This window comes from Rhinopithecus roxellana, chromosome 14, assembly GCF_007565055.1.
Source record: "Rhinopithecus roxellana isolate Shanxi Qingling chromosome 14, ASM756505v1, whole genome shotgun sequence".
NCBI classification, from domain to species: Eukaryota; Metazoa; Chordata; class Mammalia; order Primates; family Cercopithecidae; genus Rhinopithecus; species Rhinopithecus roxellana.
This window is the reverse complement of record NC_044562.1, coordinates 49643850-49656653: the sequence shown is the minus strand read 5'-3', so window position 1 is coordinate 49656653 and position 12804 is coordinate 49643850. Positions and strand designations below refer to the sequence as shown.

Sequence of the window (12804 nt, the reverse complement as noted above, 5' to 3'; positions counted from 1 at the left end):
GTGATCCGCCCGTCTCGGCCTCCCAAAGTGCTGGGATTACAGGCTTGAGCCACCGCGCCCGGCCAACCCGTCTTTATTTTCATGAGTACTAAATATTTAGCATCTACTAAAAAGTGAGAATGTACAGTATTTGGGTTTCTGTTTCTGCATTAATTCGCTTAGGATAATGGCCTCCAGTTACATCCATGTTGCTACAAAGGACATGATTTTGTTCTTTTTTATGGTTGTGTAGTATGCCACGATGTATATGTATAACATTTCCTTATCCAATCCACTGTGGATGGGCCCCTAGGTTGATTTCATGTCTTTGATATTATAAAAATAGTGCTGTGATGAACTACGAGTGCATGGGTATTTTTGGTGGAATGATTTGTTTTCTTTTGGTTATATACACAGTAATGGTATTGCTGGCTTGAATGCTAGTTCTTTTTTAATTTCTCAGAGAAATCTCCAAACTGCTTTCCATAGTGGCTGAACTAATTTGCATTTCCACCAACAGTGTGTAAGTATTCTATTTTCTCTGAAGCCTTGCCAGATTTGTTGTTAAAATATTTTAATGTCAATTTTTTCTTTGTGTGTATTATTTGTGTACATACCTGTACATGTGAGGGGGTGTTTTTGTGTATATACAATGCAATCTTATATCCTGTCCCTTCTGTAACATTTTCTTCTTGATGATTTTCTCATGCCACTAAAATAGCATAAATGTTATATGTTGTATATTTTATTTAATATGTTTATGATTTTATATCAGATATAATTTTTAATATATTACTTGCAATAATATATCTTGTGTATTGTTTGAATTGTTTAAATTTTTTCATTGTTTAAATATTGTCACTCATGCTGTTCATCTATCATACATAATAAACAAATATCTTTTTTATTCCTCAATATTTATAACTGGAATTCAGAATCCTCATGAAAAAGTTAAAGATTGTATATTATAGATGAAATCAGTTACGTTAATCCAATTCATACTAAATTTATATGAGGAATTTTACTATAAAGATTCAAAGGTGTCATATATAAACAAAATATTAAAGCAAGTAGATCTTAAGAATACATCTTCAGGAACATTCTCAATTTTTGACCTCTCTAGACTAATACATTATAGAAATAATGCCCATCAGTTCTTCCTGAGCTTCTTAGAGTTCAGGTACACAAAACATTATTGGTTGGCCCTGAAACTTAGCACGAGCCTCTTGGGCTTGTTTGGTTTAGATGTATTCCATGGATAAATCAATTTTGGTAGGCAATTGGGTGATCTAACAGACAAAGTTACCTCGATGGGGGAATGGAAGTGGAATTTATGACACATAGATACATATTTCCACATTTATTTTTAGGAATATTATGCAACTAAATATTGCCATCTGAATTTTGCAAGGTACCCATTTCATATTACCAAATAAACATATAAAAGTATTTATGAAAACTGCTATGAGCTTACAGCAAGATGGCATCCATCTGCAAACCAGGAAGAGGACTCTCATCAGAATCTGAATGAGCTGGCAGCTTGATCTTGGACTTTCTAGCCCTCAGAACCATAGGAACAAATTTCTATTGCTTAAGCCATTCAGTAATGGTATAGTTATTGCAGTAGCTTAAAATAACTAAGACAAATATATTTTATGTTAATGAAATCTATATAGTTTTCATTTATATTTATCTTGTTCCGAGTGAACATGACCATACATAAATTTGAAATCTCAGTGGAAATTCCCACATCTTCTTATCAGAAAGGAGTATGGTAGACAAGAGGAGAGTTTGAGTATATATAAAAGTTGTGTTATGGGCCAGTATTGTGTCTTAACCTCCTATGCTTTTCTTAAATCTAGCCACATCTGTACTACATAGAGAACTATTTCTACAAAATTTCTCTCATATGAATAGCACAGATGCCTGAGTACTCAACTGTGCTGCAGAATTTAATTTTTGCAAATTCTCTGCAGTCTTTGTGGCATATTCTAGAGACTACTTTGTTAAAGTCACCAATGACCTTCAAGATGGCCAAATTGAGATCATTTAGTCATCTCATTTTACTTAAAAGCTACCAGTAAGTAGCATTCCTCACAGTTGGTTACTATTTCCTTAAAACTAACCTTTTGCATTGGAAGGAAGGATTTATGGGGCATCTCATTTTCTTGGCTTTACAATCTTCTGCCAGGAGCTTGTTTGCTATCTCCTTTTTTAGCTGTTGCTTCTCAGGTCAACCCTGATCTGTCCTGGGACTCTTTATCTATCTGTATAAGCTCTCACATGATCTCTTGCAGCCCTTGCTTATAAATGGCATTGATATGCCAATGCCTCCCAAATGGGTTGTGATCCTGACTCCAGATTTTATACCTGCACATCTCACTATCTCTATTTGTATATCTAAAACTAATGCAAATTTTATAAACAATTTCCCCAATCTGTCCCTCCTCCTCAACTTTACTTAACATCTTAGACCAATTACTTTCATTTCAGTATCTTCTTAATATTTTCCCTGATTTTACATATCTCCTAGAATCAATTTTTTACATCCTTACTAGAGCGGTATTTGTATCTTCCTCCCTCCCACCAATGCTTCCTTTTTCCCTTTGTTTTTAACCCAGAAACAATATGTGTCTGTAGGTGCCTGCATGTCACCTTTATCTTCCGCCACACTAGCTTTCTCCTTCTCTTCCAGTTCTTTCTTCTCCCACTTACCTGACACTAAGAAACTCATGATAGCAAAATACATGCACCCTTGCCTTATTTATATGTGTTTATTCTTTCACAAAAATACACACTTGTTCTTGTTTTTATACAGAACCAAATCCTAATCTACTCTCTTATTTTAATATACATTTTTATATAATAAAACAACTAGAAAATCCTACCTAATCAATGTGTATGAAATTTATTATTTTAATAGGTATATGAAAGTCTGTGAAATATATAATGATATATCATAATTATGATATACACCATAATTTATGCAACTATTTCATTATTGAAAATCACTTTCTTTGTTTCTAGCTTTTTTATAATTATAAGGTTAAGCTAAGAATGTTACCTTAATGTTACATTAAGTGTTCTTGTAAATATCAGTTTATGCTGGTAATTTTACTCTACATAACAAGTCCCAGGAATGCAATGGCTAGATATAAGATTACATGTAATTTTATTTTTAATAGATATTACAAAATTTCATTCAAAAAAGGGAATAAAACACAGGAATGTAGTTATTGTTCATCTTTTTTTCTTTACTCATAATAATATATCCTAATTTTATTCCTTTTGGTAAATTAATTACATGTCACCCAATTGCATTAATTTATTTGGCAACATATTAGAAATGTAGCTTTGGCTCTCCTATTTGCATTGTCTTGGCATTTATCCCAAGACTACTTATTAGAATTGAAAAATAAGGGGTAAAAATGCTTGAAAAATATCAATATCACCTAAATATTTTTTACAGCCTAACAAGTGCTCTATCATTCTTTCAAGCTATAAAAAGTTGCATAATTAAATTATTTTATCTACTTATTAAGGTTGAACCCAGAAAAATTATGAAATTTCTCTCTAATCCTTTTTACATTTGTATCAATTTCCACATTTCCACAATTTCTACAGTTACACCAGCTATTCAAGACACACATCTTCAAGTGGGGAGCTAAGCTGGTATTCTGTTCTGCCAGGCATAATCAACATCAGCTCTAGGCAAGTTGCCAGAGAATCAGATAATTAAGCTTGAAAAAACATAAGATAATATCTTGTTTATTCCCTTTCTTTCAAAGGTTAAATAAGTGAAGTTAAGGGAGTCTGAATAATTATTTGTCCAATGTTCCAAAGTTGTTTTAGTTGAAGGTGCCTTATAGTGGTTTGGAATAAGGTGTTAATTGTGATAGAGTCTACACAAATATAGGCTTCACACTTCATTGACTAGAAGATGCCCTTCTGTTTGTAACATCCTTAAATATGTCTTATAATCAGTGACAATTTATTGATCCTTGTTTTTAACAGGACCATATTTCAACTCAGCTGAATTTGAATACAGAAACAGGGTTATGATCACGGAGCTACTTTTAGGAAATTATTACCTAATAATTACCTTAAAATTTTACCATCACACATAATATAATTACATTATCAGCTTCAGGTAATATCAGTTTTGATATTCAATATATATCCCATGACTAGTATAGATCAGCGTTTCTCACAGTAAATATCATATAGACCTTCTCTTAAATATTTTCTTGAATATACTAAGTTCACTTGAGGCATAATTTTACTTAAATATGTTAACATCAAACTAATTATACAACCCCATACGCTTATAGCTCTTATGTAAACACAAACCAAAAAAAAAAGAAAGAAATCAAATGAAAATACAACAGGCAAAATATCCAAATTTCCCATCTTGATATAATACAACAGATGATGTTGTTTTGCTAAAATCAAATCCTATCTCAAACATGAATTTGTTTATGAGTGTTTGTGTGTCAACACTGATCTCCACATGCCTGAAGTTTACAATGACTATGAGTGCACTATGGTGATGCTGTTCTTCTACCACTTTTTCCAATTTAACTATGTAGCACCTTCATTCATGCAGCATGCCATCATATCACTTGGCATTAACTGAGAGTGAACAAGCGCGTGTTAAATTTTTATTATTCAAAAATAAAAGCAGTAGTGCTGGGCACCAATATGATAATAAACATGAATGTAAACCAAAGTGATAAATAGTGGCAACATTAAGTACAAATTACCCAGTTATATGGTTATACAGATGATAAAAAATGCTTAAGATTATTACAGTAATGAAAAGGAAAATTTTAAATCCCAAAATATACTCAGTGATGACTATGAATACATCCCAGACACATATGAAAAGTAGTGGAATACATATTTGGTTTGTTTGTTATTTCAGGATGACGTAAGACTAAAAACTTGATTCACAAAAGCTCAGGTAAGGCTGAGTTGTTGGAACCCAGAAGTCAATCTAATTTGTGGGGATTTTTCAATTGAGTGATGGGAAGTTATTCAGACATAGTAAAAGCATCCAAAGATTTTTATGACAGGAAGTAGGGAGTCCAGTGGAAAGGCATGTGGAGGTAGTAACATATAGTAGGTAAACTCAGGAAAGATTTACCTACTCCTGGAAGAACTGGACTGAATGAATCAGGGATTTAGAACCCAGAGGTCTAGCCACTGGTCTAGGAGAGGAGCAACACCTTGGTTTCATATGTCAAGGTCACAACACTGTCCTGAAATTTTGTGTGAGCCAGAAGCAGATGAGGAACAATGCTGAGCAGAAACCTATTATCCAAATTTGAGTTAAGCAAAGCAAGACAAGTGGGATAAATCAGTATAAGAGGAAAACTTAATCTTGATTTGAATTGCAGTTGTAAAGGGCGAATTGAAGGGGCAATTGCAGTTGTAGAAAGGGTGAAATTGAAATTGTAGCAAAATGAACTGCAATTTTTTAGACTAATGACACTTCATTTACATTTTTAATTATAAATTGTTCGGCTAGAAAGTTGCCAATTGAACAAATAATCTATCATTATTCCATAAAATATTTGAAATATTTTCTAAACAAGAAATGATTCTGCACATTTATAATAAGCAGGTATATATTTAACCTCATACATTAAACCTATTGTCCAAATTATTGAGAGAAAAAATTTTATTTTTTAAATTAGGGTGACTTGGTTCCACAGAAACAATTCATTCCAAAATCGTTACTGGTAGTCTTGCAAAATAAAAATTGATTTAAATAATAGGAATAATATAACAAGTGCTTGCAACACAATGGCAAAGTTAAAGATACACTGATACATACATATATTCAAACTTTGCCACTAGAAGCACAGTGTGACAGTCCACGTAGATGATATTCTGTTCCATGGGACAAGTCATATATCTGTGTTTCCCGTTTCCTGAACTGGATATTGAGCTTTATCCTGTAGACGAAAATTTAAGAATTTCATTAGAAGTATTTTGATAGAAAAATATTGCAAAAAACTCCTAAATTACATTATTATAAATTTAAAAAATACCCTACATCATCTGGTCTTTTCATATATGGTGCTTCTTCTACTTCCCTACAAGCTTTCTCAGTATAGATTATTAATACAAAAAACGTTATCTTCTTTCTAATAACTAACTGCAAGTATACAAATCTTCAAAAGACATACTAGAAATCATACAGGTTACTAGTTCTTTCCGAAGTTGACGTGTGCAGAGAATGCCTGCATTTTCAAAATATAAACACAAAACAATATTTTTACAGTAGTTGGAAATTGATTTAATTTCCATGCAATATTTAGTGTAGATCAATTAAACGTTTTTCCTCTGATAGAATTGTGTTCATACTGAATTCTAACAAATTATTGGGTGATCTGCTCCACAGAGTATAGAAGTTTTGTAAATTCTCGCTTTCTCCCGAGACTTGCAGACTCCCCCAAGTGGATATCTGAGAAATTTAGCCAAGTGCCTCCAAATAACTCTGACACTTCATAATGAGCTTTGATCAAACCATACCAATTTTGTTCCCCTTTGTTTGAACTGAAGCATAATACAGGAAGAATGACTATGTGAATGTGGTACTTCCCCTTTCTACCATCTATAAGTTATAATTTACTCACACTACTATTGACTCTCTTCTCTTTTTTCCCTCTTTCAAAAAGTGAAATCAAACTGTCAGATTTATTTAAGGAGCTTATTATGGATTGCAGGGCCACTGCTACATAAAATCCTACATATGAGACACACAAAATAGAATGTATTGCAATCTCGATTCCCAAATAAACAAGGTAAACACAGTTTATATCAAAGTGCAGTTTGTTCTGACGTAGGGGCATCAGAATGTCTGGAATCTGCTTTAACCAATTAAGCCTTTCAAGGCAAAGGAAAAATAAAGCCTTCAGTAAATCCATTGAAGGCACCATCTCCCAGCCTCCCACTGCCTGTTATCGATCTTTTTAAGTGCCGACTAATGAGTCGTATATATACCTGATGGGATGCTCTCACTCCACCACCTCAGAGGGGCTAAACTTACACAAAGAGAGAATCAACTGGGTGGGAGGCAGGGTGGGAGGGCACAGCCGGGCTGATGGCTGCCTTGGACCCTTGAAAACCAACCAGAAAGTCTGTCTCCAGGGAACGCAGTAGACCCGGTTCCCTACTTTCCGTGACAAACCCATTAGTTCGTGTGCAGGAGATTTTTCCATTCAGGTCGCTTCTAGGGCGAACGCTTTTGTTCGCTACCACTCTGTAGTGCGAGAGGAACTAAAGAGACATGCAAAGCAAGCTCGAGGCAGCAGCGTCTTTGCCGCAAAGCATCCCTTTCCCCTCAGCTTTAGCAATTTAGGAAGAACTGAGGTTCTCAGGGGAGGTGGGGTGAGGGGAATGCCAGGAGGAGGGACACATAAATAAGGAGTCCCTGCTTTTACCCTCTACCCACTTGCACTCGCAACGCCACAACTACCCTCCCCCGAAACTATCATCAACACAAGCACTTACGGTATCTACAAATGTGTGGGAGCAGGGCTGGGTGGGGGTCACATTTTCTTTCCTCGCCTTTCCCTAAGACTGAACAGGGTACCAGCCTCCATACCAAAAACACATTAAATAACAAAATCAAATAAACCAAACCCAGTGAATAGCAATTATCTTGAGAAAGAAGCCGCTGCTGGCACCGGCCTGGATTCGCTGCAGTCGGAAGCGGGTGGCTTTCGGTATTGAATTATTAATTTATTTATCCCCCTCGTCCCCACCCCCACGCCGACTGCCAGGCAAGAAATCGCGGCCTCTTCGCTTCCTCTCCGCCCCCACCTTCCAGGAGTCTCCCACTTGGCGGTGGCCGTCGCGTCCCCGGCCCTCTGCGGCAGTGGCGCCGCGCGGGGCGCTCCCACTCGCGCTCGGGCTGGCGCGGCCGCGGGTCCCGGCGGCGGGGTGGGCGGGGGAGGCAGCGGGTGACAGATGTACTCCTCTGACAGCTCTCAGTATCAGCCCAGTGGCTCCCTGCCATTGGCTCAGTGCAATGGACCGGCAACGCCGCTCACTATAATAACACTCATGCCTGCCAGCAGCAGCAACTCCGAGTGCAGGCGCCGAGCGCGGGGGATGCTGCCGCCGCCGCCACTCCTGCTGCCGCGCAGGCGGCTCCCGCAGCCCCGCTCCGCCCGGCCGCCGCGCGGGCACTGACTCCCGCCCGGCTCGGTTTCGCCGGCCCGGCCCCCTCCTAGCCTGGAATCCTCCCGCGGGGCTCGTTGTCCCGACACGAATTAGAAGAGAAACACAGAGGAGCGAGAGACTGAGGGAGAGCGCGGCGAGCATGCGGAGGCGGGGGAGCCTCGGCGCGCACCACAGAGGGGTGCAGTGAGCCGGTCTCCAGAGGACGTGCCGGGGGCTGCTGCGTGCCCTCGTGGCGGGTCCCCAGCCCACCCTCGCCAGCCCCGGCGCGCTGCGGCTGTGGGCGCGGGGTGCGTGGAAGCAGCGGCTGCGGCGGAGGAGGCGGTGGCTGCCCCATGGAGTGTTACTACATTGTCATCAGCTCCACGCATCTCAGCAACGGACACTTTCGCAACATCAAGGGAGTTTTCCGGGGCCCTCTCAGCAAGAACGGGAACAAAACTCTGGTAATCGCTTCTGTTTTCCTCTCTCTCTCTCATTTTTAAGAGGGCATTTGGAAGATTGAGTTTTTGGAGGTGTTGAGATTCGATTTGGTTTATAATTTACTCATTTATTTATCTGATGGGCGTGGGGTGAGAATTGTGTGTAGAAAAAGGAAGAGGTCTTAGGGAAGCTGTGATCCATGGCTTTCGTTGACACTTCCACAATGCTCTGGACTCTCTCACCTCACTCCATTACGCTGAAGATTACCACAGTCTCTCCTTATTTGAAGCAAATGTGTCAACAGGACCTGTTTTAAAAGAAAAGAAAAGAACTCTAACCCCAAGTTACCCCATAACCTCTTTTGTTTGGCTTAGGAGCCTGAAGGTGAATGAGGATGTGGCTGTCTCTGATGGAGGCGGGGAACCATGTGGCTGGTCACAAGGAGGAAGTGGCGGGATTGAGTGATGGTCTGAGAAAGAGTTTGTATTCCAGTTCTTTTCTGAAGGACTGATAGCAAACTTCTCTAGTGAGAAGTTGTCAGTGCTAAGCTTAAGAGAGTGACTCCAGAACCTTATGCTGTCCACTTTCAGCTATTCTCTGTAAAGTGGTGGTGGATATGTGTGAAGCACTATCACTATGTCACCATTAGAGCCACTAGGGAAAACGTGAGGCAAATAGAACCCATGCAGTTGCTGGAAGGTTCTCACTGGATCACAGAGCTTCGTTTTTCAGGATCCTAGTCGGAAGAGCACTCCTGATTGGTGGGAGAAGATGTGCTGAGCATTGAGATAGTGCAGGATGATAGCTCCTACTTCTCATCCAAATCCCCCTTTAGCTATAAAACCTCCCTGTAGAACTGACTTTCATATATTGGTATGTTTGGAGAAGTATACACCTCCGTAAAGTAAAAAAGGAAGTAGAATAAAGGCTCATTAGGCTTAGTACTTCAAAGAGTAAAGACAAAGTGAGGTGGCAATATACAAATGTATGATTCACTGAAGTCCGTGTTTATTAGCAAGCAGGCTCCCTTCTCCTTTCTTACACAATGGTAACTTAGCCTGAATGAGGAGAGTAGAAGTTTAAGGACAGACTCAAATAGTCCAAAAGTAAATATAGTATTATTGATCGAATTTTCTTTTTGTATTTTAAAATATGTTTCTTTATGAATACAGAAAATATGCTGTGATGTGTTTTCCAAGAATGAAAAGTTCTCATCTAAAGTTTTACGTAAATTCTTGATGCATTTAATTTCATTCTTTTTACTTTGAATCTCTTGGCTATTTGCTTTCAGTTTACTTAAAACTCTCAAAAGCAGGACTAGTTTGTTGCCTTTATTGTTGTTGTGGATGTGGTTGTTGGTTGTCGTTGACCAAAGAAAGTGAAAATACTCTTCTGCAGTCTTCTTTAGTAGAGTACCACAAAGAGCAGTAGCCAAAGGCTAAAGGAATTGTTGAAATTGTTCTGGCCCCACTTAGAGAGTCAATTATGTAGGAACGTAAAATTTTGGGGAAAAAACTTTAAGTTTGAAGAAAGTACACACTGTTTTTTCAATTAAATTTCACTTACGGTAAAAGGCAAACTTAATGCACAAGTTTTCATTTCCATACTTACAACAATGGTGTAGGTGATAAAGCTCAGAGTGGGGTTTATAGAAAAAAAAAGTTATTTGCCATAACTCAACTTGTTAGAATTCTATAGGTCTTGATTCGCAAGGTAATCTTAGGTTCTAACAATGGTTGAATTTGCTTATGCTGGTGTGTTTGTTGTGTGTTTGGAGTTGGTTCATTCTTTATGACTTATATTTACAAAAGGCAGGTTAAAGTCTAGATTTGCCATTGTAACCTTGTGAGTAAATTGGGTTCTAAAAAACAGCTATTTAAATGAGATGAATAAACCTAAATATAGACAAACATCAGAAAGAACAAAGATAAAAAGGCTTTGAAATAACTCCATAATTATCTTAGTTATCATGAAAGAGACTTTAGGCACTTCTGAGCTAGTCTTTCCAGATGATTTTTAAAACTGCCCAAGTTTGTATTTCCTGTGTATGAGATTTGCACTGACTGAAAAGAAGTAAATTTTCATATATGATGTGAATATATTTGAAACTACTTCTTTACAATATAATACATTAATCTATTATATGTACTTTCTAGAGGTCTTCTCATGAGTGTAATTATGGAAAATGATGAGATTTATGCCTGTCTTTAAGTATAACAGAAAAGATTCTAGATCTATTCATAAATGAATGATTTTAATTTTAAAAAGAACTGTCTATACTTACCCCAAAATGATTCTTTATAGCACAGAGGATGCTGTGAGCACTTACATATATGCTAAAACATACTGTCACTTAAAAATAGGAAACTGGATCTGAAACTTCTAAGAATTAGCAACTTCAATGAGAAATACAAACATCATCTTCAAAGGTATATATGCCACATTTATAAATTTTCAAGTAAGAATTTATGCTTATCATGGTTCTACAGCTTTATTTTTTATTTTTTAAATTGACAGATAAACTTATTTGTGTTTATTGTGTACAGTGATTTTAATCCCAGTTTTATGGAGTAATAATTATGATATCTTTCCTACTTCATTTTATATTTTATTTTAATACATTTGAATTTTGCCATTAGAAATCATCACATTTTTGTATTTTGAATTGTGTACCAAGTTCTAAGGATTTTGTTAGTATGGCAAATGTTTATTTCTTACTTCGGGGAAGTGCAACCTTAAACATAAAATTACTCAGCGAAAAGGTACTTTGATTTCTCCAAGACCTTTTAGTTACTTTCTATCAATAGAACTTAATGGCTATCTGAGAAATTTTTAAATTCAGATTTAAAAAATAATTTTATAATCTCCGAAAAATCACAGGATTAATTTAAGATAGCCTGTAACTGTTAATACAGTCTTCTTTTATGAGTTAGATGTTACTTACAAAACAACCAGGGTACTTCATATTTTATTGACATGATTAATTGCTTTAATCCTAAATCCAGAATGTAATCCTGCCATTCATATTGAGAAGATAGTCAAAATATATAGTCCCTTCTCTAGATCATATCATATCACGCAAACATAGAATTTTGGAAAATAACAACGTTCTTGAAGACTAAGCCTCTTGTTAATGTTGACCCTATTTATGAGCTTTTAAATATATTCCTTTTGCTAATTATAATGAAAAATATATGATTTTTCTTTTTACAATGTCTTACAAGTAAAAAGAAAAGTCAATCTGTTTATCATGATTTCTGTTAAAAACTGTAACATATCTGTGATATAGCTTTAATTTCATGGAACAAGAAGTAAGTGAATATTTCATAGTTCTCCAGAATATTTCTGGATAAGTTATAGAGCTTAACAGAAATGAATGAAGTTTATCTTCCATCTAATCTCATTCTTTTTATTTAGATTTTCCCAATTAGCCATTGTGTAAGCAATTGCTTACTGAATAAAGACATTTAGGTACATCTTTTTTTGCAATTGATTTACAAAGTTTATTTGTCTTAATTATATAGCTAAATAAATACAGAATATTTCTGTATATTACATATTTAACATGGAATTTAAATATTCCTTTAATCACTTTAATATGTAATTTGGGATTTGTCTTGGGAAACTTGGAAATCATTACTAATTTGTTCATTACATTCTGTTAGTTGGTCAGCATTTTAGTATCTTATAATAACATTATATCTATTTCACTGACTATAGAATTCAAAAGAATCAGTGGTGGTTTTGAGGTCATACAGTGAGTCAATATTATCAAGCAGATTTCCTGACTCCAGACATATTTCCTTTATAATTTATATGCCAAATTATGGAATCTCTAGGGATCATGATGATAATATGACTAAGAGATGGTATTGTGTTATCTGTTTGGTTGAAGGCACTTTATTTTTCCAATTATCTCCAGATATGGATAAATAGTGCCAGAGTCATAGAATAATTTGTTTAAATTTGTTTTACTACTCATCCTCCATATGCAAATATCACTCATTTCTGTCGGGCCTAAAGGCCTTCTTTCTGTAGGCTGCCCTCCATTTCTAATATATGAAATACTACATTCGACAAGAAAAGAAATGTTAATTTACTAATCGGTTCACAAAATATTTGTTATTTAGTTCATTCAAATTTATTGAGGTGCCTCAATTACAAAGCACTGTTCTAGACACCATAGGCTCTGTATTATGCACTAAATAA

The 12804-nt window shown here is 36.3% G+C and overlaps 1 protein-coding gene across 1 annotated transcript in view; it reads left to right on the top strand.

Moving 5' to 3' along the window:
* The first annotated feature begins 7910 nt into the window (after positions 1–7910).
* The window catches only part of ZNF804A (zinc finger protein 804A), a 350603-nt gene continuing 345709 nt past the window's right edge, over positions 7911–12804 (top strand). Inside the window, exon 1 of the mRNA XM_030916638.1 lies at positions 7911–8618. Within this exon, the coding sequence (XP_030772498.1) occupies positions 8508–8618 (111 nt within the window). The 5' untranslated portion in view covers positions 7911–8507. The remainder of the gene's footprint in view (positions 8619–12804) is intronic.